Source organism: Phaethon lepturus, unplaced genomic scaffold (assembly GCF_000687285.1).
Source record: "Phaethon lepturus isolate BGI_N335 unplaced genomic scaffold, ASM68728v1 scaffold15120, whole genome shotgun sequence".
Lineage (NCBI taxonomy): Eukaryota > Metazoa > Chordata > Aves > Phaethontiformes > Phaethontidae > Phaethon > Phaethon lepturus.
In genome coordinates this window covers 200,076-222,804 of record NW_010511340.1, presented here as the reverse complement: position 1 = coordinate 222,804, position 22,729 = coordinate 200,076, and the positions used below count along the sequence as shown (strand labels likewise).

The 22,729-nt window shown below is 44.2% G+C and overlaps 1 protein-coding gene across 1 annotated transcript in view; it reads left to right on the top strand.

Moving 5' to 3' along the window:
- The window catches only part of TTN (titin), a 244,575-nt gene that overhangs the window by 39,472 nt on the left and 182,374 nt on the right, over nucleotides 1-22,729 (top strand). Inside the window, exons 44-57 of the mRNA XM_010283656.1 lie at nucleotides 1,115-1,171; nucleotides 15,792-16,070; nucleotides 17,222-17,785; nucleotides 18,229-18,510; nucleotides 18,606-18,884; nucleotides 19,256-19,534; nucleotides 19,629-19,907; nucleotides 20,031-20,318; nucleotides 20,439-20,717; nucleotides 20,818-21,099; nucleotides 21,207-21,485; nucleotides 21,596-21,874; nucleotides 21,970-22,248; nucleotides 22,367-22,654. Coding sequence (XP_010281958.1) covers nucleotides 1,115-1,171; nucleotides 15,792-16,070; nucleotides 17,222-17,785; nucleotides 18,229-18,510; nucleotides 18,606-18,884; nucleotides 19,256-19,534; nucleotides 19,629-19,907; nucleotides 20,031-20,318; nucleotides 20,439-20,717; nucleotides 20,818-21,099; nucleotides 21,207-21,485; nucleotides 21,596-21,874; nucleotides 21,970-22,248; nucleotides 22,367-22,654 — 3,993 coding nt within the window. The remainder of the gene's footprint in view (nucleotides 1-1,114; nucleotides 1,172-15,791; nucleotides 16,071-17,221; nucleotides 17,786-18,228; nucleotides 18,511-18,605; nucleotides 18,885-19,255; nucleotides 19,535-19,628; nucleotides 19,908-20,030; nucleotides 20,319-20,438; nucleotides 20,718-20,817; nucleotides 21,100-21,206; nucleotides 21,486-21,595; nucleotides 21,875-21,969; nucleotides 22,249-22,366; nucleotides 22,655-22,729) is intronic.

The following is a 22,729-nucleotide window of genomic DNA, read 5'->3' as shown; positions in this document are numbered from 1 at the left end:
GCAGGAATAGAGCTCTTAAATGTGTAATCACTCATATTTAAAAGCATTGTTGTAGCACTAATATGGCTGGACGTTCTTTCAATGCTAATTATTGGGTTTTTTCCCCCTAAGTATATCTTTCATTCCTGCAAAACATCTGACCTAATCCTTTTCCTAACTTTATTCTTACCTAGCAAAAGAAGCACAAGCCAAAGCAGTAACAAAAATTACCCTTGAATCAGATACTAAAAGCTTTAAAGCAGCCAAAGATTGTCAGTTTAAAGCATCTGAAGTTAAGCAAGAATCTCACAAGAAAACCTCAAGCTTGTTTATATCTACATCCCAAAGACCATATGAAACTGAGAAGCAAAGAAACAGAGTCTACTATCCTGATGTTGTGCCATGTGAAGACATCACAGAAACTGATGCCGAAGCACCAGAGTTTCTTGAAACTCTGCCATCAGAAACCACTGTAAAAGAAGGAGATGATGTGTTACTCTTTTGTATAATGAAGGGTGTACCTACACCTTGCGTGGTCTGGCTGTGCAATCAGCTAATAGTTGAGGAATCTGCATTGTGTTCCTTAAAACATGATGGGCCACGGTGCAGTTTAAGATTGTTGAAAGTTGGGCAGAACCACAAGGGTATATACAAGTGCAGAATAGTTAATCCTGCAGGACAAGCCGAGTGCAGCACCCATCTCAGAGTGACAGGTTGGCAACTGCATGTTCTTTCCAAGTATCAATTCCTCATGCATAGCATCATTGCATTCCAATACATTCATTCCCTGGGAGATAATAAAGAACGAGAAGCATCTCATTAGTCTGTGGATTGTTGAATGTTTTCTTCAGGGATTTAAGGCATGATAAAGGCATGTTACATTAGAAACTTTCCCCCACCTTGCAAAAAAGAAAGCAAATCTTATAGAAAAGTGTACATTGCAAACAAGTTTGAAAGCATTTGATTACTCTGTTCTCAAAACTTATCAAGTATTTGATTTGTTTGGCATGCATTTATGTGTATGTGTGTGTGAATTTCTGTATATTTGCAAGAAGATTGGATGTTTTTACTACCTAAAGTGTTTCTTGGCGTATTTGGCAACTACAGCTCAAAAAACTTTGTCTTTTTATCCTAGCTCCTGAAAAAATTATTCATGAGAAGCTACAGGAAGAGATTGAAATGGAAGTGAAAGGTACAGTCACCAATGATGTTACAAGCAATAATTAGTACCAGTAATTAGTAACATTGTGAAAAGCTTTTATCTGCTTACATGTAATGTCTGATGGGGAAAGAAAGACACACTTTAAAGCATATTGGAACATGTTGCATGTTTGTTTTGATATGCAAAGGATTACCTGCATTATAAGGTTATTTAAGTTTTAAAATATGTTTAAAACTTCAAATTTATAATTTTGCAGCAATATTCTTAACTTTTACTTCATGCTTTGCAGCTGTTCACAGAGCTTTTATTTGTTCAATTTCCTTTTGAATGCATGGAATAGTTTACTTCAGAAGGAAGTTATACAAATCTTAATCATTATTTTTAAATCAGTTAGCAACCTAACATGAATCAGTTCAATGGCCACTATTTGATGGATGGATGAAGTATACTAGAAAGCATTTGTTGTTTAGGGTATGTGAAAGCTACACATTCCCATTGATTCCTTGCACTTTTTTTACATACATTAATTCATCATTATACATCTCTTACCCTGGCTTGCAGATAGCATATGTGGTTCATGTTGCTTGCTTTTATCCCTGTGCATAACACTGTGAAGTTAGTGGCTGTATTAGTTCGAATAAACGCCTTCTCATTTCATGTTAGCTAATTACTTACTTTTTAAAAAATATCTTTCAAAATATTTTTTCTCAATTGTTTGAACATTTAATCTACAAACAGAAGGGTGAAAAAGGGCGTTTATTCTACTGTCTGCAAGTCAGGTAAGATTTTCTTCTTTGCCACCCAAAGACACGCAGCTTTTCCAGGCAGCAAAAACATACACGCAGAAGAACATGTTATTTTGAAATTCATTTTTGCTTGTTCAAGAAGAAATTTCCACAGTCTGAAGAAAGAACAGACAACGAACGATTTTCGTGTCAATCTTTAAAACAGAGCAAGGCGTTGCGTTTATTCGAACAAATATGGTGAGTGAATTACTTTTTTTTTTCCTGGGTGTGTGATGAAATCTGTTGCATGCCCATTTTTTATTTCAGTATATTGCTATTTCATTTTTTCAGACAGATGGCAGGCAGAGTGTGGCATGTTGTAACCCAATCTCCTTCTCTTGCAGAGCAGCACAGCAAGGCAAGCCTCAAGGGACCTGGAACAGCGGCGGCACTGGCTTGCACTCAGAACTGTAAACCCACCTTCACACAGGGCCTCAAGTGTAGGTCTGTCTTGGAGGGGGACCCTGCACTCTTCCAGTGCAAGCTGGTGGCATGCCCGGCGCCCCACATGGCCTGGTTTCACAACAACCGGCCAGTCCACCAGGACTGCCGCAAGGTGATCTGCACTGAGAGTGAAGAGCACATGCACCATGCCAGCCTGGAGGTGCGGGATGTGCGGGAGCACGATGCTGGCAGCTACAGGGTATTTGCCATTAACAGTGAGGGCTCAGCTGAGTCCACTGCCTCGCTGCTGGTGGCACGCAGTGGGGAGCAGCAGGGCTTGGGTTTCACAGGGAAAGTGGAGTGGATGCAGGAGAGCTGGGAGTGCCTGCTGCAGCAGCGGCAGGAGGACCGGCTGCGAGTGGTGCTCCGCTGCACTGGCTCACCCTTTGACAAGGGGCAGGAGGCTAATCAGTTGCTTCGGGACCTCTCCCCAGCCCGGGGCATGGTACGAACCATTCATTTCCAGAGGCTTCCGCTGATGGGACCTCACCGTCCAGGGCTGGCATGTGGTAGGGAGCACAGTGGCACATGGGCAGATGCTGAGGACCTACTAGATGAGGAGATCCGTTGGAAGCTGCAGCGGCTGCGGGAGGCAAAGAGGGCAGCTCTGAAAAAGAAGCAGGAATCCCTCATGTCCATGCCCCAGGGGGGCCCTCCTGAGAAGCCCAGCCCACCTGAGGTGGCTGCCACAATGGATGGCTCGGAGACCCTGGCAGTGCAGGTAGTGAAGGGGTATCAGACACCCAAGGCCTCAGGGGAGAGATGGCAGATGCCAGGTGGGCTCCTGGAGCCCTGCCCACCCCTCTTTGTCCAGGAGGTCAAGTCCCAGGAGGCTGTTGAGGGGCACAGATGCACCTTCTCCTGCCTCTTCCATGGCCGTCCACAGCCCACAGTCACTTGGTACAACAACAACAAGCCTGTGGGGCGCATCCGGGGCACCGCTGTTCACACCACAGAGTGCCGCTCTACACTGACCTTCCCATACCTGCTCCCACAGCATGGTGGCACTGTCACCTGCGTGATCTTCAACCCACTGGGCACAGTCAGCACCTCAGCCACACTCCATGTGAGGCGGCAGATGCCAGCCTGTGAGGCCAAGAAGAAGGAGGAGGAAGAGGAAGGGAAGAAAGATGAGGAAGAGGAGGAGAAGGTGAAGGAGGAAGAAGAAGGGGATAAAGAGAAGAAGCAGGAGATGGTGAATGTAGGGGAGAAAGAAGTCATCAGCCTGGCCTCTGCAGCAGAGCATGGACTGCCAAGTGCAGTTCCAGAGTTAGACTTCTTGTCACTGCCTGTGGAAATCAAAATCACTGCTGCCACTCCAACGCCAGAGCAAGACACAGAGGTAAGGGAGACCACGCAGCCCTCTCCAGACCACACTGCACCCACTATAAAGCATAAGTTCAAGTTTTCATTTGATGTGGGAAATGAGCCACCCCAAATTGTGACAGAAGCCCCAGCACACATTCATTGCCATGAAGGGGAGGCAGTGGTGTTGGAGTGTGCTGTGTCTGGGCAGCCCCCACCAGCTGTGGCCTGGTCCCTGAACGGCCAGACCCTCTCTGCCAGTGAGAGGCTGAGATTTGAGGAAGGCAAGAATGGCATGTACCGCTTACACATCCGAGGGATCTCTGTCACAGATGCTGGGCTGTATTGTTGTGTGGCCAAGAATGTGGCTGGAACAGCACAGACTGCCTCTGAGCTAACAGTGCAGCCTGGTGCACCCAGGTTGTATAGCAAGGATGGAGACACTGAGGAACTGCCTGCTGTGGACCATGTTCTGCACCTCCAAGCCCTCAGGACACTTGGGAAGGATGAAGAGGAACAGATCACATGCTCAAAGCAGGAGGAAGCCCGCTTACCCTGGTCCCTGAGGCTGTCTCCATCTCCTGGTGAGCAGCTGGAAAAGGAGTGTGAGAAAACTCCTCAATTCAGGGAAAGTGAGGTGGAGGAAATCACAGTGCTGGATATCATGGAAGTGTATGCAAGGCAAGAAATGGGTTATACAGAAGAAAGTGTGAGGGATGCACACGGTATTTCTGAGATGAAGCAACACAGGCAAAAACCTGACTCTGAGGAACGCAGCTTTGAAACTGATGCCACTGAGCTGCACCCCAGCATGTCCAAAGAAGAGCATGAACTGGTGGCCAAGGACTCAGGTCACTTTTCAGAGGAGCTGGAGGCTGAAGGAGACAAGGTGGTACCACATACAGGTACTCATTCCTGGGACATTTTGAAGTCACCATTTATGGAAGTGAAAGGGCAAACACATGCCTCTGAGCAGTCTGCTCTGGCAAGGGAGTGTGAGGATTCACAATTTTTCATTCCTATATCACCCGTGGTGCAAGAGGAGAGTGATGTTCACACGGAGGAGAGCAACGCCCCTGCCTGGGAGGCAACATCTCCTGATGTGCCTCTTGTAGAAGGGCCAAGTGTGCCCCATTTGCAGGACAACATTGCAAGCACACCCACAAAGGAGCAGTTCAGCTTTTATGACTTCTGTACAGAAGAGAAGCAGGAGGAACAGGCCAAGGTGCAAGAGAGATCAACTGATATTGAACAGGACATCAAGGCTGATGATCATCTTTATAAAGAAGAAATGACCGATGCTGGGGATGCCACTTACTGGGAAATGCACAATGATGGCAAAATGCCGCAAGAAATGGAGTCTGATGCAGACAGCTCTTCTTTAGATCCAATCCTTGCTCCTGCTGGCATAGAAGACTTGGGTCAGGAATTTACTGAGGAAGTTGAGCTTCACCTAGAAGAAATGCATTTCAAAGAGCAGCTGTTGCCATCTCAGACTGATGAGACTAATACCACATTTGATCTGAAGAAGTTTGTGGAGCCTTTCTCAGCTGCAGAGACTGTGGACACAGTACAGGCACAAACCTCTACAGGTCTGGAAGGTGTGGAGGTAGGAGAGACTGGGCTCACCTCCTCTGTGCACCAACATGATGTGCTTGTGCAAGAGATGTCTCTGAGTGAGGAGCTGCATCAGAGCTACAGGATGCAGCAGGAGGAGGTCGATGCCCAGAAAGAGGCACAGCCAAGAGAAATCAGAAGGGCTGATTTGCAAATCCTGAATGGGGACCTTGGCAGCATCATAATATCTGCTGAAGAGAGATCTTCTGCTGAAGAAATTAATGAGTCAGAGGTGAGTGTCTGTGGGGAAGAGTCACTTGAGGGACAAATTCATAGTTTTCCAGTGGAGTCCACAGTAGATTTCCAAAGAGCAGTGCAGGAAACACATGTGTGGGAGAGTGGGAAACGACAGGAGACCACAGACTCCCAGAGTCACAGCTTCATTATTGACTTGAAAAAAGCTGCCCGTGAAAATAAACCCCAGGCTGGGCATCAGGCTGAGGAGGAAGGCAGATCTGGAATTGAAAAGGTCTTTGAGACAGGAATGAGCAGCTCCACCTGTGAGATAGAAAGCACAGATTGCCCTGAGGTGATGGTCAGGGACACCCAACAGGAACCAAACACAACCAAGGGCTTCTCTTTTGGGCAACTCTTACTTGGTTTAATATTGGATGATCCTGTGGCACAGAACGAGCAAAAGAAGGAGTCTTGGGGCAAGAAGAGGACGCCCACTGAGGAAGCCTCTGAAAATAGCCTGGATGGAGAAGGACTGTGGGAGGATATTTCTGCAGGTCCAGAGCTGAGTGCCGTTCAAGCCTTAGAGCTGGAGCCTGATTTGTCCCTGGCCAAGTATTTAAGGTCAACTGGGATGCAGGAAAGTCCAGATCTCAAAAGGACGATTCACAAGGAGCAGCAAGAGACCATCACTTCACTGGAAGTGGAGGAGGTTACCTTCAGCACGGTTTACGACTATTACAACAACCAGCAGGAACTCGCCCGGCCCTTCTCTCCTGAGTCAGAAATGTCTATAGAGCTTGAGAGCTGGAGCAGAGAGGAGTCACCTGATTCAGACCGCTTCTACACACCTCCCTCCTCAGTGGAGATCTTTGAAACTGCTTCCTCAGCATCCTACCACACACCACTCAGCACACCTGAGTGCTACTCCACACCGTCTGAGGGCTCAGGATACAGCACACCACCTGAGCGCTACTCCACACCATCTGAGGGCTCAGGGTACAGCACATCACCCGAGCGCTACTCCACACCGTCTGAAGGCTCAGTGTACAGCACACCACCCGAGCACTACTCCACACCGTCTGAAGGCTCAGTGTACAGCACACCACTCGAGCACTACTCCACACCGTCTGAAGGCTCAGTGTACAGCACACCACCCGAGCACTACTCCACACCTTCTGAGGGTTCAAAATGCAACACACCATCAGAGCACTACTTCACACCCTTTGAGGGACCCTGCTCTGCATCAGGGGACAGCACGCCACCAGAGCGCTACCGGACACCCACTGGGGAGTATATGGACGCCCTCGCCATGCTTCCCCTCTGTGAGAGAAGGCAGCAGCCTCCTGCCCAGTCACAGGCTGAGGTGTTTAGGACCCCCTGTGAAGCCCTGGAGCCATCAGGTGGGGAGATGCCACCTGCATTCCTCAAGGCGTTGAGCAGGAGAAGGCTGTATGAAGGCAGCACGCTGAGCTTTGTGGCTGAGGTGGTGGGTGTCCCCAAGCCAGGGGTGAAGTGGTATCATAATAAATCTCTGCTGGAGTTGGATGAGAGAGTGCAGATAGAGAATGATGGGGACAAATGCATGCTGGAGATCACTAATGTCCAGAAAGCCGATGGAGGACAGTATCTGTGCCATGCAGTGAACATTGTCGGGGAAGCTAAAAGTATTGCGCAGGTGGAAGTTTTGTCTGAAGGTGGGCAGTCACTAGCACTGCCACCTCCTGTCACCCACCAGCATGTTATACACTTTGACCTGGAGCAAAGCACATCTTCAAGGTCGCCTTCACCACAGGAAATCCTCCTGGAAGTGGAGCTGGATGAAAATGAGGTGAAGGAGTTTGAGAAGCAGGTCAAAATCATAACCAGTCCTGAGTTTAGCCCAGATAAGAAGAGCATGGTGGTTTCCCTGGATGTCCTTCCGCTTGCCTTGTTAGAGCAAGCTGCAGGCTTGGCCGCAGAGCAGAATGAGGATGTAAAAATCAATTTCCAAATAACTGAAATGCCTCCCCGCTTTGCCGTGCCCTTTGCAGATGTCGAGGTGACAGAAGGCTTGGAAGCAGCGTTTGAGTGTGTGGTAACAGGTACCCCTGTCCCAGTAGTGCAGTGGTTCAGAGGTGACACTTGCGTGACGCCTGCCACAGGGAAGTATGTTGTGAGTCAGAAGGAGGGACTTCACAGTCTGAAGGTCCAAAATGTAGGTCCTTCTGATGGTGGCTGGTACTGCTGTCGGGCAATCAATAGGCTGGGAGAAGCAATGTGCAAAGGCTTCCTCATAGTCATGGCTCAGAAGGGAGCAAGTACTGAGGTGAGCAGTGAAGCAATCACAGGCAGTGAATTACAGATGCCCCAGAAGTGTGACTTGCTTTTGAGTAAGACTGTGAGCCCAGGTGACCAGTCAGACATAGAGCTGGAGTTTGAGTTTGAGCCGCACATAGATGACTCAGAGAAAGCAATCCGACTGCTTGCGGTGGCTCAAGGAGAGCAGGAAGTGGAAGGGGAGAAGTGTGTCAACATTAGTTTCGATGTGTTTGCGGAGCTGTCCCAAGAGGAACAGGTTGAGTTTAGGGCAGAGGACTCGGAGAGCTGCAGCTTTGAGTTCCAGGTCACAGAAGCCCCTCCCAAATTTCTGAGGCTCATTTCTGACTACAGTACATTTGTAGGTGCCTCAGCATGCTTCCAGTGTCTTGTGACTGGTTCCCCCCACCCAAGTGTCCACTGGTACAAGGATGGGGTATTGTTGGAAGGGGACAGATACTGCGCACAGGAAGAGCAGGGGGGCTCTCATAGCCTTACTATTGAAAACTTGATGCAAAGTGACAGTGGGCAGTACAAATGTATAGCTACTAACAGGGCAGGGACTGCTGAGACTTGTGCGGTGTTAACATTATACTAAATTTCCATAATTTATTTCAGAGTCTCTTTTGAAGCACTAAATGTGTTTATGCTGTTGTTCACTGCAGGTAAAAATGCAACACTCATTTTAGGGGCATTGTTTCTCATCTCTTTAGGGATGAAAACCACTCTGTGGGCATATTTCTATCTCACTTAAATTTGCCTTCATTGGGGAATTTAAGTGAGATTTAATCTGTGCATAGGTCTTGTGCACATTTCCTGCACCAAGATATATTTCAGGCTCCTTCCAAGCTCCTTACTCATTCTTGTAAGGATCTTTTAATTGACTCTCATTCATATAGGAGTAATTTTTTCGTATAGTGTACATATGCCTGTGTGTCTGTAACAGTGCAATCATTATTGTTTTATGTAGGCTAGAAATCACCTGAAAATGTAGAAACCACTTTTTTCTTATAATCTAAAGGTATGGAATACTAACTTACATTTGCTGTTTAGTTTGGATATAGTTCTGTGAAAGAACTCCTTAAATTGGTATTCCCCTTCTCACAATGTTGTGTCAGAACATGTGAGTCTCACTGATCCAAAGCCTGTGTTTACAGTTTCTATCACTGCAAAATTCTTACATCCATGGACCTCATTCTACTGACTCATGGAATTAAATGACTTTTTTTTTTTAAGTCAATGGAATTACGTTGTTGCAAAGAAAAGCAACACAATGAGAAAAAAATGAAAGTTTTGCATTAGTAGAGACTGGACAGGATTTTTTTTTCTCTATTACCAAGTAATAAACATAAAAAGATATTTTGTACTGTATTTTTAGAAGTTAAAGAGAAAGGAGAGGGAGCATAACAAATCAATGCTACAACTGTAAATTCAATTAAAAAACTTTGGTTGTCCCCATATTCCAGTGTCATGCATAAAAAATACATAGTAGTAAAAAGGTGGGAGATTTTTATGCAGTTGTCTTGTTTCACATTAGAACTAAATCTCTACATAATCCTTTTTTCTTTTTTTTAAATTAGTAACAGTTGAGTGTGTTATGTGTCAAGATGACCAGAAATAAGTAGAATACATTCAATTGTTATCTGTGGCATTTTCTCAGCAGATGAGATTTTTACATTAATGTTCTCCATGTGAGTATATATTTTTGTATTTAAAATAATGCTAATATTTAGGAGGAGTAATCAACAGTAGCTGACATAATTAAATCAGAACTAAATCTATCATACATAAACAATGATAAATTGATTAAGAAAATAGGTTAAAAGTATGAAAGTTATTAACTAATGTTTATCAGAAGTTAAATAACTCTCTAATGCATGTGCCAGCTTTCCAGTTTCCTATATGCGAAGGTGAAACCTTGAGTTCAACAACCCTAAGCAAAAATTATTTTAACTTTGATTACCTGTTCATGAGGTTCTTCCAGTTATTTACAAATTACTGTCAGTTGCCTTGCAAAATGCTTTAAGGAGCATGGTGATTTTAAGCATAAAAAGAACTATTCCTGTAGTACATTCAGTTTTGTCCATGCATGTTCTTATTTCTGAGTTTGATGTGTCCTCACACTGAGGTGAGCATGCCTCAAAAACTCAATAATCTTTAAGACTCTCCCATCAGTCACCTGAGACGATAGTAATTTTTGATCAAAAGATTCACTTTGCCCAATTGTGTTGCCCAGTATAAACTTAAAGTCAGGAGTGGCAAGTTTCCCTGGTACATGGGGAAAGTGACTGGAGTGGTTAGGCTAACACCAATGTGTCACTTCAGTTTCTTCCCAGTTATGACCCCATGACAAATATTTAAGATTTGTACATTGTTAAAAGGCAGAGATAATTGTGATTTCTCATAGGTAATGGTGGTAGGAAAGAGAAGCAAGAGTGTCTGACCCAGTGTTGTGCTGGGAAAGAATTGCTTCATGATGTGTCCTTAATCCATTCCTTGTGTGTAGTACTAACTGATTCATTAGACAGCAGAGGTCCCTAGGGAAGTTGACATGAATTATCTGATGTTATACATCAGCTGTGACATAAGGGGTCTTTTAGGTCCAAAGCCAAAGAGGTCAGAGGCCCTTTGGTTCGGTCCTAAGCAATTATGACGCATGTTTAATTTGCACATCAATAAACTGAATTTTTTAGTAGAGATAGACCCATAACTTGTTTTTGAAGCCATGAACCAAACAGGTCCAAGTTCACGTTCACATCTGAAATATATGGCCAAGAATCTTTATCTCTACCTATGTAGTAGTGTTTGTGGTTTATGTAAGTTTACAAGTCTTATGTTAAGTTTCATACTTGAGCCAGGAGCACTATCATGTTCTTATGGAGAGACAAAGTCTCACCTAAGTTACAATGATATAAATCTGGAGTAATTTTAGTTTTGAGTAAACTTACTCTGGGGCAACTGGTATAGCTTAAAGTCATGGTTGACCATCTCTCTTAAAATGTTTTGCTTTCATAAGAATTACAAAACTTACAATTTCATTGTCAGATTTAATGTTGTCTTCATTTCTACAAACCAAGTATCTTAAAAAAAGGACAAATTATGTTTGTTTTGTCATCAATGTGTACTGAATGTTAACATGTATGGTTAATTTGTGAAATAAATGTGTAAAAAATTTAAGTCCGTCGCTTCTTGTACTTTATTCATTTTACAGACATAGCTAAAATATGAAAAAGTATCTATATAGTTTTTCTGTCATAAATATCCAGGAACACAAAAAAGTGCATTAATTTTTGCCACACTCCTATATATAAAGCATTCTTGTGTGTTAGCATAGGTTCCATTCTGCAATTTTTTTTACTTTCTTATGGGCCCAATTCTGCCACACCTCAGCACACTAACTAGCACATTGTATTTCGGGGGAAACTGCCCTACTGTTTTAAGAAGGCTGGTAGGTAATACTGAAGGACTGGTGTGATTTTTTTTTTTTTTTTTTTTTTTAACCTAAGCATCTCTTCTCTGGAATTAATCACTGTATGCACTATGCTATGTCCTGTATATTATGATATTTGTGGCAAGATTAATAATTGTTAAAGCCAATAAGAAAGAATTGGGTATGGCATATTCTGTTCTTATTTATAGTTGTTGTTGGAGTGCAGCAAAAATTATCATCTCACAATAAGTTTTGGAATTTAAGACACTGATATTGAGAGACTTACCAAGGTTCACCATTAGAGAGCTTGGAGACATTTATTCACTCACACTTCTTTTATTCTTTTATAACAACTCTCATATCTTTCCAGCATCAAATAGTGTGGGCTTTAACTGAGCAAACTTTACTCAGTGAGGACAACAGGATTTGATTTCCCAAAGTTTTCTTTGTGCCATGCTTTTCATGGATGGCTTGTCCTTTTCCTGGAAGTCTGAGATTTCACTGATGTTTCTAGAGTCAAGCATCTGCAGAGAACGACATGTTCTTGATGTCTGCTGCTTCTCATGTTTAAACCACCATTAGAACAAAGTGGTCCAACACATAAATGTCTAAATTCATGAAGGCAAGAAAAAGAAAAACCTTGAAGTGCTCTGCCCTCTTTTTCTCTGGTATTGTGGGAGTTTTAATATGCAACATTGTGACAGGAAGGAATTTAAAAGCAGAGGTTTAAATCAATGACATTAAATCAAGGGTGCAAACTCATGATTTTAGTAATAATGGTGTTGTAAGCATAAGAGTCTAATGACAAAAACAGGATAAAGCTGCTAAGGGAGAGGTAATATCTTGGTGTGTTAGACAAAAGATAGATTTGAAAGGGATGAACTAACTGCACCAGAAGAAAGGTTGTGCACTGAAAAGTTTGTGTTATTTTTCCAATGCTAATTCTGGCATTCTGCTTTTTCTAGGTGTTTTGAATTAAACCAGGGTCTTAGCACTGCTCTGCTGTACTTGTTTGTATAAGTGTACATACAAATATATATGGCCCTTACCACTTCAATTACCTTTGTGATATATGCCAATGTTTCTTGACTGTTACTTGCATTGTACACCCTGGGAGTATGCCTAACCCATACTGTGATGTCAGGTTTAAAGAGACACCCATGTTGATCCAGATTGGAAGTTCATAAGTAACCTGACAGCACAGCATGTCTTGCTGGTTTTGGCAGTTGTGTATTTGACAGCAAGAGGACCTCATGTTCATTGTTAACTGCGGTACAGTATTGGCAAAGCCTCCAGATATACAAAAATATTTGCACTAACTGTTTATTTTTAATCTGCAAGTATTCTCTTAAACATTCTAGTAAAACTAAACAATTTTTTTCCATACAGACATCGCTAGCTCTCATATTGTTTCTTCTGAGGAAGGAAGAAGTGAAGGCTACAGCAGCGGCCTTCAGTTGCCTGATAGAGAGAAAACACTTGGATTTGAGCCTGAAAAACCAGTTTATTCCAACAAAGCAAAGATGAAAATGGAGGAGGGCAAAGCCCCTGTTTTCCTCAAACAGGTCTCAAATGTTGAAGTCTGGCAGGGAGATGTAGCTAGACTCTCTGTTACGGTTACTGGCAGCCCCACACCCAAAATCCAATGGTTTTTCAACAGTATGAAGCTAACCCCATCCATGGAGTGTAAGTTAGTGTTTGCTGGCAATGACCACAGCCTCATCCTCCCATACGTGGGTGTGCAGGATGAGGGTGAGTACACATGTGTAGCCAGCAATGTACATGGTGAGACCACATGCAGCGCCCACCTCCATGTGCGGCAGCGGATACCAGGGATCCCTTGCTTTGCCAGGGAGCCAGACAGTGTGCGGTGTACACCAGGTTTCACCGCAATCTTTGAGTACACCGTGGCTGGGGAGCCATGTCCCGATGTGCAGTGGTTCAAGGGGACTGAACAGGTCTTCTCTGATGCACATCATTCTGTTGCTCACCATCCTGACGGCTCAGGCTCCCTGACAGTACGGGATTGTGTGGAGGAGGACACTGGGCACTACACGTGCAGGGCAGTGAGCGCCCTGGGTGAAGCCACATGCTCTGCTGAGCTCCTTGTGCTGCCCAAGGAGCATGCTGCGTGCAGGCAGAGCCCAGCCTTGCAGCACTCTGCAGTGGCAAAGGACCAAAGCCCCCTCTTCTACGAGGAGGCTGGCAAGCTTCCTGCTATGGAAGGAGCTCTCAGCCTTGAGGCCATGAGGGAGCCCCCAGCCCTCCTTCAGCTCCAGATGAGCCACGTGGAGCATGTGCTGCCTAGGGAGGACATCTTGCCTGGCCTGCCACCGGCCTGCCTGGCTGCACAGAGTGTTGAAGAGATGCTCACCCAGGTGGCCACAACACAAGAGAGCAGCAGGCTTCTGGCAGAGCCACTGCAAACCCTCCCTGCTGTCCCCCAGGATGTGATGCCTGCAGCAGCGGTGGAGACACAACTGCTGGGCTGCCTTGGGACTGTAGCTGCACAGACACTCTTGCCCAAAGAACAAGTCATTCCCAAGGCAGCAGAGCAAATGGCTGCTCTGAAGACAGAGGCTTCCCAAACCCCTCTACAGGTGTCAAGCACCACTGAGAACCATGCCATAGATGGTGACCACATCCAGCTCCTTGAGGGGTTGCAGGCAATGCAAGGTCAGATGAAGGCTGAACCCAGATTGCCCTCTGAATTGGCCTTCACTGGGGACCAAGCTGTGCCCCTGGAGAACATTTCTTCTCTGAAAGCAGCAGAGGAAGATTTTGCTTCAAGAATCTGTGAGGGACAGGCTGTGAGATTTCCCCTGCTGCTAGAAGAAAACCAGGCCCTAGAGGAAGAACATATTGTTGATCTTGCCAGCCCACTTAGGCAGTGTCCAAAGGCAGGGAGACAGCCCCATGAAACAATGTACACTCACCAGCTCCAACCAAGCCAAGTCCTCAACAAAGAGAACCAGCTTACTGCTCAGGTTCCCAAGAGCTGCAACTTAGACATAAAGTCTCAAATTAGAAATGCCCTGAAAGCTGCAGTGGTAAGTGAGCAAAACGTCTTGTTTTCAGAATGGTTGGCTGATAAAGAAAACATTGAAATACAGACAATAAACATTTCCAAGGAACATAAACACATCCTATGCACCTACGTTGTGACCACAGGAGGACTCAATCCCATAGAAATCCCAATCTCCTTGGAAGAAGTAGGCATTCAGACAGCTGACCAGAAAATGGTCTTGAGGGAGGCTTTCTATTCCCTTATTTGTGAAGAAAAGCATCTGTTGACAGATGTCCATCGCAGTCCACTTCTCTCAGGGAAATCCTGTGATGAAACCTCTGACCTGGAGCCCCAGCAGGCTGAGAGGACTATGGAGGCAGAAATACCCTTGGAGCAACCTTTGTCTGCACAAGTACTCAACACTGTGACTGGGCATGGTCAAATCAAGGATGTGGGTGCAGCTGCAGCAACTGCTGATGTAGCCTCTGCAGATGTTCCCATTGAGACACCCAAAGAAATACTGAAAAAGAAGGAGAAAAGTGAAGAAATATGTGAGGAACAGGGCAGAGAGAGTCTGGAAACTAAAGCTGGGAAGCGAGAGGATGAGCTGGACAAAGAGAGTTATCCCATCATACACAGCAAACTGGTTGACACTGTTGTGGAGGAAGGGGAGAGTGTCAGTCTGGTGGCTGTCATAACAAATGTCAGAGAAGTGAACTGGTATTTTGAGGGTAAACTGGTGTCTTCAGGTGACAAATTCAAGTGTTTGCAAGATCAGAACACTTACACACTAGTAATAAGAAAAGTGTGTGGGGAGATTCACCAAGGAGAGTACACCTGTGAGGCGCTGAATCAAGGTGGAAAAAGAGCAACAGCAGCAAAACTCACAGTTGTTAAAAGAGGTTGGATAACGGGGATAAAATACTGCCTTTCTAATACCCTGCTCTACTAATGAAACTGCCCTACTACGTGTCTGTATCTTTGGATACAGGTACAATATTAAGTCCATCACGCCACTAATCAGAGGGCCCCCTTTCTCTCTGGATTTATGGTCTCCTTTTACCACATTGCAAAGTCTCTCACTTCCCTCACCCCAGTCTTTGGTCAGGAACTTTGTTGCTTCCTGTTCTCATCACAGAAACACAGTCAGGACAAGCTATATCTCAGTCCTCACCACTTCTTCCCATTGTTGTCTGTGAAATGGACCTGCACTTCCCACTTTTCTCACTGCTGCACCCTCTCTCACTCTTTAGAGTCATTGCACAGTTTTAGCACAATTTCTCATCACACCATAATTTCTTACAGCTCCAGGATAGTGTGGCATATGTTTGTATTGCACTGTTAATGTGCGTTGCTATTGCACGTTGTTTTTCCGGTATCACCACTGTGTTTCCTGATGTCATTATCCACCATGAAATTGTCCACTGAGCCTGGTACTGCTTTCACTTCTTCGAGATATTTTTTTTTACAGTCACTTTATGTGGATTGCAAGTAAATCACCACTATTTTTTTTTTAGTCAGTCACTACACTGTTACTTTCCAGAATGTCAGCAGGCAGGGCTTTGAGTTACTCTCTGCTTCTGATTTCAGTTGCACCAATCCTGAGGAGAAGGCTCGAATCTCTGGAGGTGGCTGTAAATCACGTGGCCAAGTTTACCTGTGAGGTAGAGACTGCTCCCAATGTCAGGTTCCAGTGGTACAAAGCCGGCCGAGAGATACATGATGGGGACAAATACTCCATTCGCACCTCCAACTACCTCTCCACGCTGGAGATCCCAAGGCCTCAGGTTGTTGACTATGGAGAATATAGCTGTAAGGCTTCCAACCAGCATGGCAGCGTAAGCTCTACAGCCCTTTTAACCGTAACTGGTAAGTACAGACTGCCAAGCATTTCTCCTTCTCCATAAAATATCTTGGTATATTGTAATGCTTTCACTGCTATACTTACTTTGGGGGGGGGGTGTGTGTGTGTGTGTGTGTATACACACACACACTATATACGTACTTTATGGTAGGGCTCTTGATTGCCATTGTTATACATAATCCGTACCTAATTTTGGCAGGCATAAGCTTAGCGAAGGAAGGAATAATTTTTGAGAATGCTGCTTTTAGGTGCTTTCTGTACCTATAAACGGGAATCAGCATGAAGAGTTTCAGAAGGGAAGAAGGAAAGGGGAAAGAGAGAGTCGGAGGAACTAGATTGTTGACAAAATGGAGTTGGTTTGTGAATACATTCTTGAGGAAGGTTTATTTAACTTCCACACAACAAGAAAACATACACTTTTAAATCTGATTTCTTTGGTGTAATAACCACTCTGTGATTAACCTAGCACCCTATGTTTATCCTGCAGCTATATTTGTGAGGCAGGCTATGCAGTTATGCATACCTGAACATCTGTGTGCCATTGCCAAAGGGGATATCTATGTGACTGGGGAAATAGATCTTCTTAAACAAACAAAAGTGGGTTTAAAGCTGTTTCAATTTGCAAACTTTTTTGTCTGTTGAGAGCTATACAATTCTTTTTTTTTTTTTTTTTCCCTGTGAAATACCCCACACCATCTTTTGGATTTTTAATGTATGGTGATTTTTTTACTCTGACTTTTCTCTTTGTGGGAGGAGTCTTTATGTGGCCTTTGCTAAGTGCTAGATGCTAGAGACTAAAGATGCACAAACTGTGAAATGCTTACAAACTTGTCCATCTTGAGGGAATGCTGCACAAACATACCAGTCTTGGGGGGGGCGTTCTGGCTTTTGGTTTATTTTTCTTTAGTTTGTACATTGCTCCAGAGATTCAAAATGCTTTCAAACTCTGGAGTAATATACAGACCCAAGAAGTACAAAACCAAAAGCCAAAATTCATAATCTTTAACACCTCTTATCTCCTTCACTGCTTGCTTCTTTTGCTTAAGAGTGTCCAGTGACAAACTGGCCCCTCTTGCTCTGTCCCTGACAAATGTGCAGAAAGAGCATAAGCTCTGGTCCTCACCTCTGGATAACATTGAAACCCTTTGTTTTGCAGAAGCATTTCCACCAACCTTTCTTACCAGACCTGAATCTATCACTACTTTTGTGGGCAAAAGTGCCAAGTTCCTGTGTACTGTTTCGGGCACTCCAGTCATCGACGTCGCCTGGCAGAAAGATGGCACGACCATTTCACCTTCCGACCACCACAAGATCTCCAGAGTGGAAAATAAACACGTGTTAGAAATTTTCCTTCTCACCACCAATGACAGAGGGGTTTACACTTGCAAAGCTTCCAACAAGTTTGGGGCTGACATTTGCCAGGCTGAAATGGTCATTATAGACAAGCCACACTTCATTAAAGTTTTGCAGTCAGTGCAATCAGCAGTCAATAAAAAAATACGTCTTGAATGTCAGGTAGATGAAGATAGGAAAGTAACAGTAGGGTGGACAAAGGATGGAAACAAAATCCCTCCAGGCAGAGATTACAAGATTTACTTTGAAGACAAGATAGCCTCGCTTGAGATTCCTCTGGCTAAGCTTAAGGATTCAGGCCATTATATGTGCACTGCCTCAAACGAGGCAGGAAGCAGCTCCTCTTCTGCCAGCGTCAGTGTCAGAGGTAAGACAGTCCTCCGCTCCCTTTACTTTTGCTCTTCTTCGGTTCCCCATTTCTTCTTTTGCAGGCAAAAGACTTCTTCGGGTTGGAATCACACTGTAAATTCTTCTCAGACCTACCATCAGGTCCATTAACCTCTTGCTCATTTCCCCTGCTGCCTTAACGGTGCACTGTGTGTTGCTTTAATATTTCTTTCACCAGCCAGATCCAAGAATTGCTCCTGTGTGCAAGGGAGAGATGGATGGAGAAGGCAAGAGAAACCACAAGACCTGCAGCTCAGCAAAGATTATGCTGATCTTTTCTGAAGTCATGTTTTGTTCTTGAGCTAGGAACAAATCTTTCAAAGCTTTGTATTTCAGCCTTCTTTCCTCTTTCTCTTTTCCTTTTCCCCTTTTACCTTTTCTTCCCCTTTCTTCCTCTTTCTTCCCTTCTCTTCCCATTTTTAGAACCACCATCCTTTGTGAAGAAGGTCGATCCATCTTATTTACTGACCCCAGGTGACTCTGCACGCCTTCAATGCAAAATCAAAGGGTCTCCTGAAATCCAGGTTACTTGGTTCAAGAACAATAAGGAAATCCGTGAAAGCAACACACACAGGATGTCCTTTGTCAATTCTGTGGCTGTGTTAGATATTTTGGAGATGAAAGTTGATGACAGTGGGAGCTACTCATGTGAAGCTGTAAATGAGGTTGGAAGTGACAGCTGCACCACTGAAGTAGTTGTTAAAGGTCTGTTCTTCTTGCTGCTGACAGTCCATTCTTGAGAAAGTCCTTCCCTTCCTTTTTTTTCATGGGTGACTAATTCTTTCTTGCTGCTTTTATAGAGCCTCCATCTTTCATCCGAACACTTGAACCAGCAGAGGTAGTGAAGGGAAAAAACACCGTTCTTCAGTGTGAGGTTGCTGGCACTGGACCATTTGAGATTAACTGGTACAAAGACAAGAAACAGATTCGCAGTAGTAAAAAATACAGGTTGACCTCTCAGAAAGCTGTTATTTCTCTGGAGGTGTCCTCATTTAATAGTGCAGATGTCGGTGAATACGAGTGTGTGATAGCTAACGAAGTTGGGAAGTGCATATGCAGTGCAACATACATCTTAAAAGGTCAGTGGGAGAGAGAAAACTCCACTTGCTGAAGGGGTGGGCAAGAACCTCTAATTTCTTAAAACGTCTTTTCTTTGGATTTGTGGGTGGGTAGGGAGGGTGGGGAGGGAGAGTATCATCTTCTTCTCTTAAAATTCTGTGTATATCTTAACTCTTACTTGGTATCAAACCTGTGAATTTGAAGGACATTGAGTTTAAAGGATCATGCATTAGGTCCCAGCTGGGGAATGCGACTCTTCTTGCTTGCTCTTTAGCTGAATTGCACAATGTACTGCGCATACTGTCTCATAAAACTGTCTTTAAGCAGCAGATGTCATGGGATGATGTGATAGCAGATGAGTATTTCTTCTTGTCTCTTTTCTTTGAACTAGAGCCACCATCTTTTGTTAAGAAAATCGAAAATGTGACAGCTCTGGCTGGAGATAGTATTACATTACAGGCTGTGGTGAAAGGGTCAGAGCCTATTTCTGTGATGTGGATGAAGGGCAAAGACATTATTCAAGACGGTAACAAAGTGAGAGTGACATTTGAACATGGTCTAGCAACACTGCAAATTACTGGTGTCCAGCTGAGTTCTGGTGGCAAATACACCTGCGTGGCTGAGAATGATGCAGGAAGTCAGTCCTGCTTTGGTGAACTAGCAGTGAAAGGTCAGTGGAGTAGTGCTGTGATCCCTGCATGTCTCCTACCTGAGAGGAAGAGCAATTTCCTTTTGTCCTTATCAGTTATTTAATTCTGTTGTAGAACCTGCCAAAATCATTGAAAAATCTGAAATGATCCAGGTAACAGCAGGGGAACCCGCCATTTTGGAGTACACTGTCACAGGCACTCCAGAGCTAAAAACCAAATGGTTCAAAGATGGAAGGCCACTACCTGCCAGCAAAAAATATAGGATCAGCTTTAAAAATAACATTGCCCAGCTCAAGTTTTATGCCACTGAAATGCAAGACAGTGGCGAGTACACCTTTGAGATATCAAATGATGTGGGCATCAGCTCTTTTACTACCAGCTTCACTGTGCTAGGTTGGTACTGACTCTTTGCAAAGAGCCCTGCTACTCTGCTCTGAGCCCAACAGAGCCAGAAGTAGAACTACGTGCCTGTTTTGCTCATGTGTTGGTTTCTTTCATTTTTTTCACTCTCAACAGATCGCACTCTCCCTCCCTTCTTTACTAAACCACTGAAGAACATTGACAGCATCATTAGCACCTCGTGCCGCCTAGACTGCAAAATTTCAGGCTCTCTTCCAATGACCGTCTCTTGGTTTAAGCGGGACATTGAGATCACTTCAAGTGCCAAGTACACAGTACACTTTGCAGAAGGCTCTGCATCTTTGGAAATAAAACACCTAGATGCAAGTGATGCTGGGGTCTACATTTGCAGAGCCACAAACTCTGCTGGTAGCAAAGACAGCAGTAGCACTTTGTTTATAAAAGGTTTGGCAATTTGTTTCACATTTCTTGGAGTTTTACTTTTCATATGATAATACTTTTGTTCCCCAAAGTGCAGGCCATGTGTCTTACTCTTGACAATTGTTTCCTTTCAACACAATCTAGAGCCACCCAGCTTCACTGCAGAACCAGAATCCCAAGATGTACTGCCTGCATCAACCGTACGTTTCAAAGGCACATTTAAAGGCACAACACCACTGACAGTGAAATGGTTTAAAGGTGATACTGAGCTGGTGACAGGAGGAGCCTGCTACATTATGACAGAAGCACTAGCAAGTTACTTGGAGCTTTACGCGGTCAAACCAACAGACTCAGGAAAATACACCTGCAAAGTCTCCAATGTAGCTGGTTCAGTAACATGCAGTGCAAACTTGTTTGTAAAAGGTTTGCAGTCTTAATCTCTTCTAAACTTTCAGCTGCTGGATTGACCCAGTGGCACTCTTTCTTGCTGCCTTTGTCCTGAATGCTCTTCTTAAATCCACAGAACCTGCTGCCTTCAAGGAGAAGCTAGAGCCAACCCATCTGGTAAAGAAAGGTGGATATGCTGAGCTGACCTGTGAAGTCACTGGTACTCCTGAGATTAAAATCACGTGGTTCAAGGATGACAGAGAGTTAAAAGAGAGTGACAAATACAGGATGTCTTTTGCAAAATCCTTGGCAATACTCCATCTTACAGAGGTTGAGACTGAAGACAGTGGGGAATACATTTGTGAGGCCAAAAATGATGCTGGAAAAGATATTTGCAGTAGTGTTGTTACAATCAAAGGTGTGTGTGACATCCAGCAACTCAGTTTTTGTCTTTAAACTCAGTGCAGTTTTACAGGCTTTGAAAGCACGATTAATACAAACTGTACTCTCTCTTTTGCACTGTAGAGTCACCTTATTTTAGCAAGGAGTTTCAATCCATGGAAGTCTTGAAGGATTCTGATGTGGTTTTGGAGTGCGAGGTGCTTGGTACACCTCCCTTTGAAGTGTATTGGGTGAAAGATGATAAACCCGTGCGGAGCAGTAAGAAGCACAGAATAAGCATAGAGGAATCTTTGATTAGCCTCCACATTTTCAGGTTTGATGCTTCTGATGTTGGCGAGTATCAGTGTAGAGTAACAAACGATGTTGGGAGCTGCCTCTGCAGTTCGGAGGTCACACTGAAAGGTTAGTGCAAGGTGCAGAATGCCACCAGCATGCTCTTATCCCAGTGTGGTGTCCATGCCATACTGTGATGCACCAGACCTGTACTTACATAGCCACTTTCTTCCTGCCAGAGCCTCCACAGTTCTTGAAGAGGATAGAAAACATTAGTTCTCTTCGAGGGGGAACGGTCGTATTTCAGGCTGCTATTAAAGGCTCCTTGCCCATCACTGTGTCCTGGCTGAAAGACAATGATGAAGTGATTGAAGACAACAATGTCAAAATGACCTTTGTGAACAATGTCGCCACTCTTCTGGTGAGGTCAATTGAACTGAAACATGATGGGAAATATTTCTGTCAGGCTAAAAATGAGGCGGGAATTCAGAGGTGTTCTGCTCTGCTGACTGTCAAAGGTTGGTCCTACCCTGAGGGTTTGTAGTGACTTCAGATGGTTCTCTTGTGAATTTTACAGATGCCCTTAACACTCTTCTCTCCTTGTTTACAACAGAACCTGCTACAATTGTGGACAAGGCTGTGTCAATAGATGTGACTGAGGGAGACCCAGCAACCTTGCAGTGTAAATTTTCGGGAACAAAAGATATTACAGCCAAATGGTTCAAAGATGGCAAGGAACTGACATTAGGCCCAAAATATAAGATTAGTGTTACAGATACTGTCTCAGTCCTAAAGGTGCTTCATGCAGAAAAGAAAGATAGTGGGGAATACATTTTTGAGGTTCACAATGATGTTGGGAGCAGTAGCTGTTCTGCCAGCATTAACGTCCTAGGTGTGTATGGGCTCTCTTTTATCATTGTTTTTACATACAAAATCTTTTTTCCTGAGCTGACATCTGCCACAATCGAGGTTTAATTTCATACTTTGTCTTTTTACTCTGTCTTGGATAGATCTCATTATACCACCTAAATTCACCAAAAAGCTCAAGAAAATGGACAGCATTAAAGGGTCTTTCGTCCACCTGGAGTGCATAGTGTCTGGTTCACATCCTATAAGTATCCAGTGGTACAAGGATGGCCAAGAAATAACAGCAAGTGAAAAGCACAAATACTCTTTCCATGACAATACTGCATTTCTAGAAATCAATAAACTGGAAGGCACAGACAGTGGCTCTTACACCTGTGAAGCAACAAATAAGGCAGGAAGCAACCAATGCAGTGGGTTCTTAACAGTCAAAGGTTTGAGCTCCTTCTTGTCTTGTGTTAGGTCTCTCATTCGTAATTTTGGAGTTCCCCTGTCTCAGAGTAATCCTC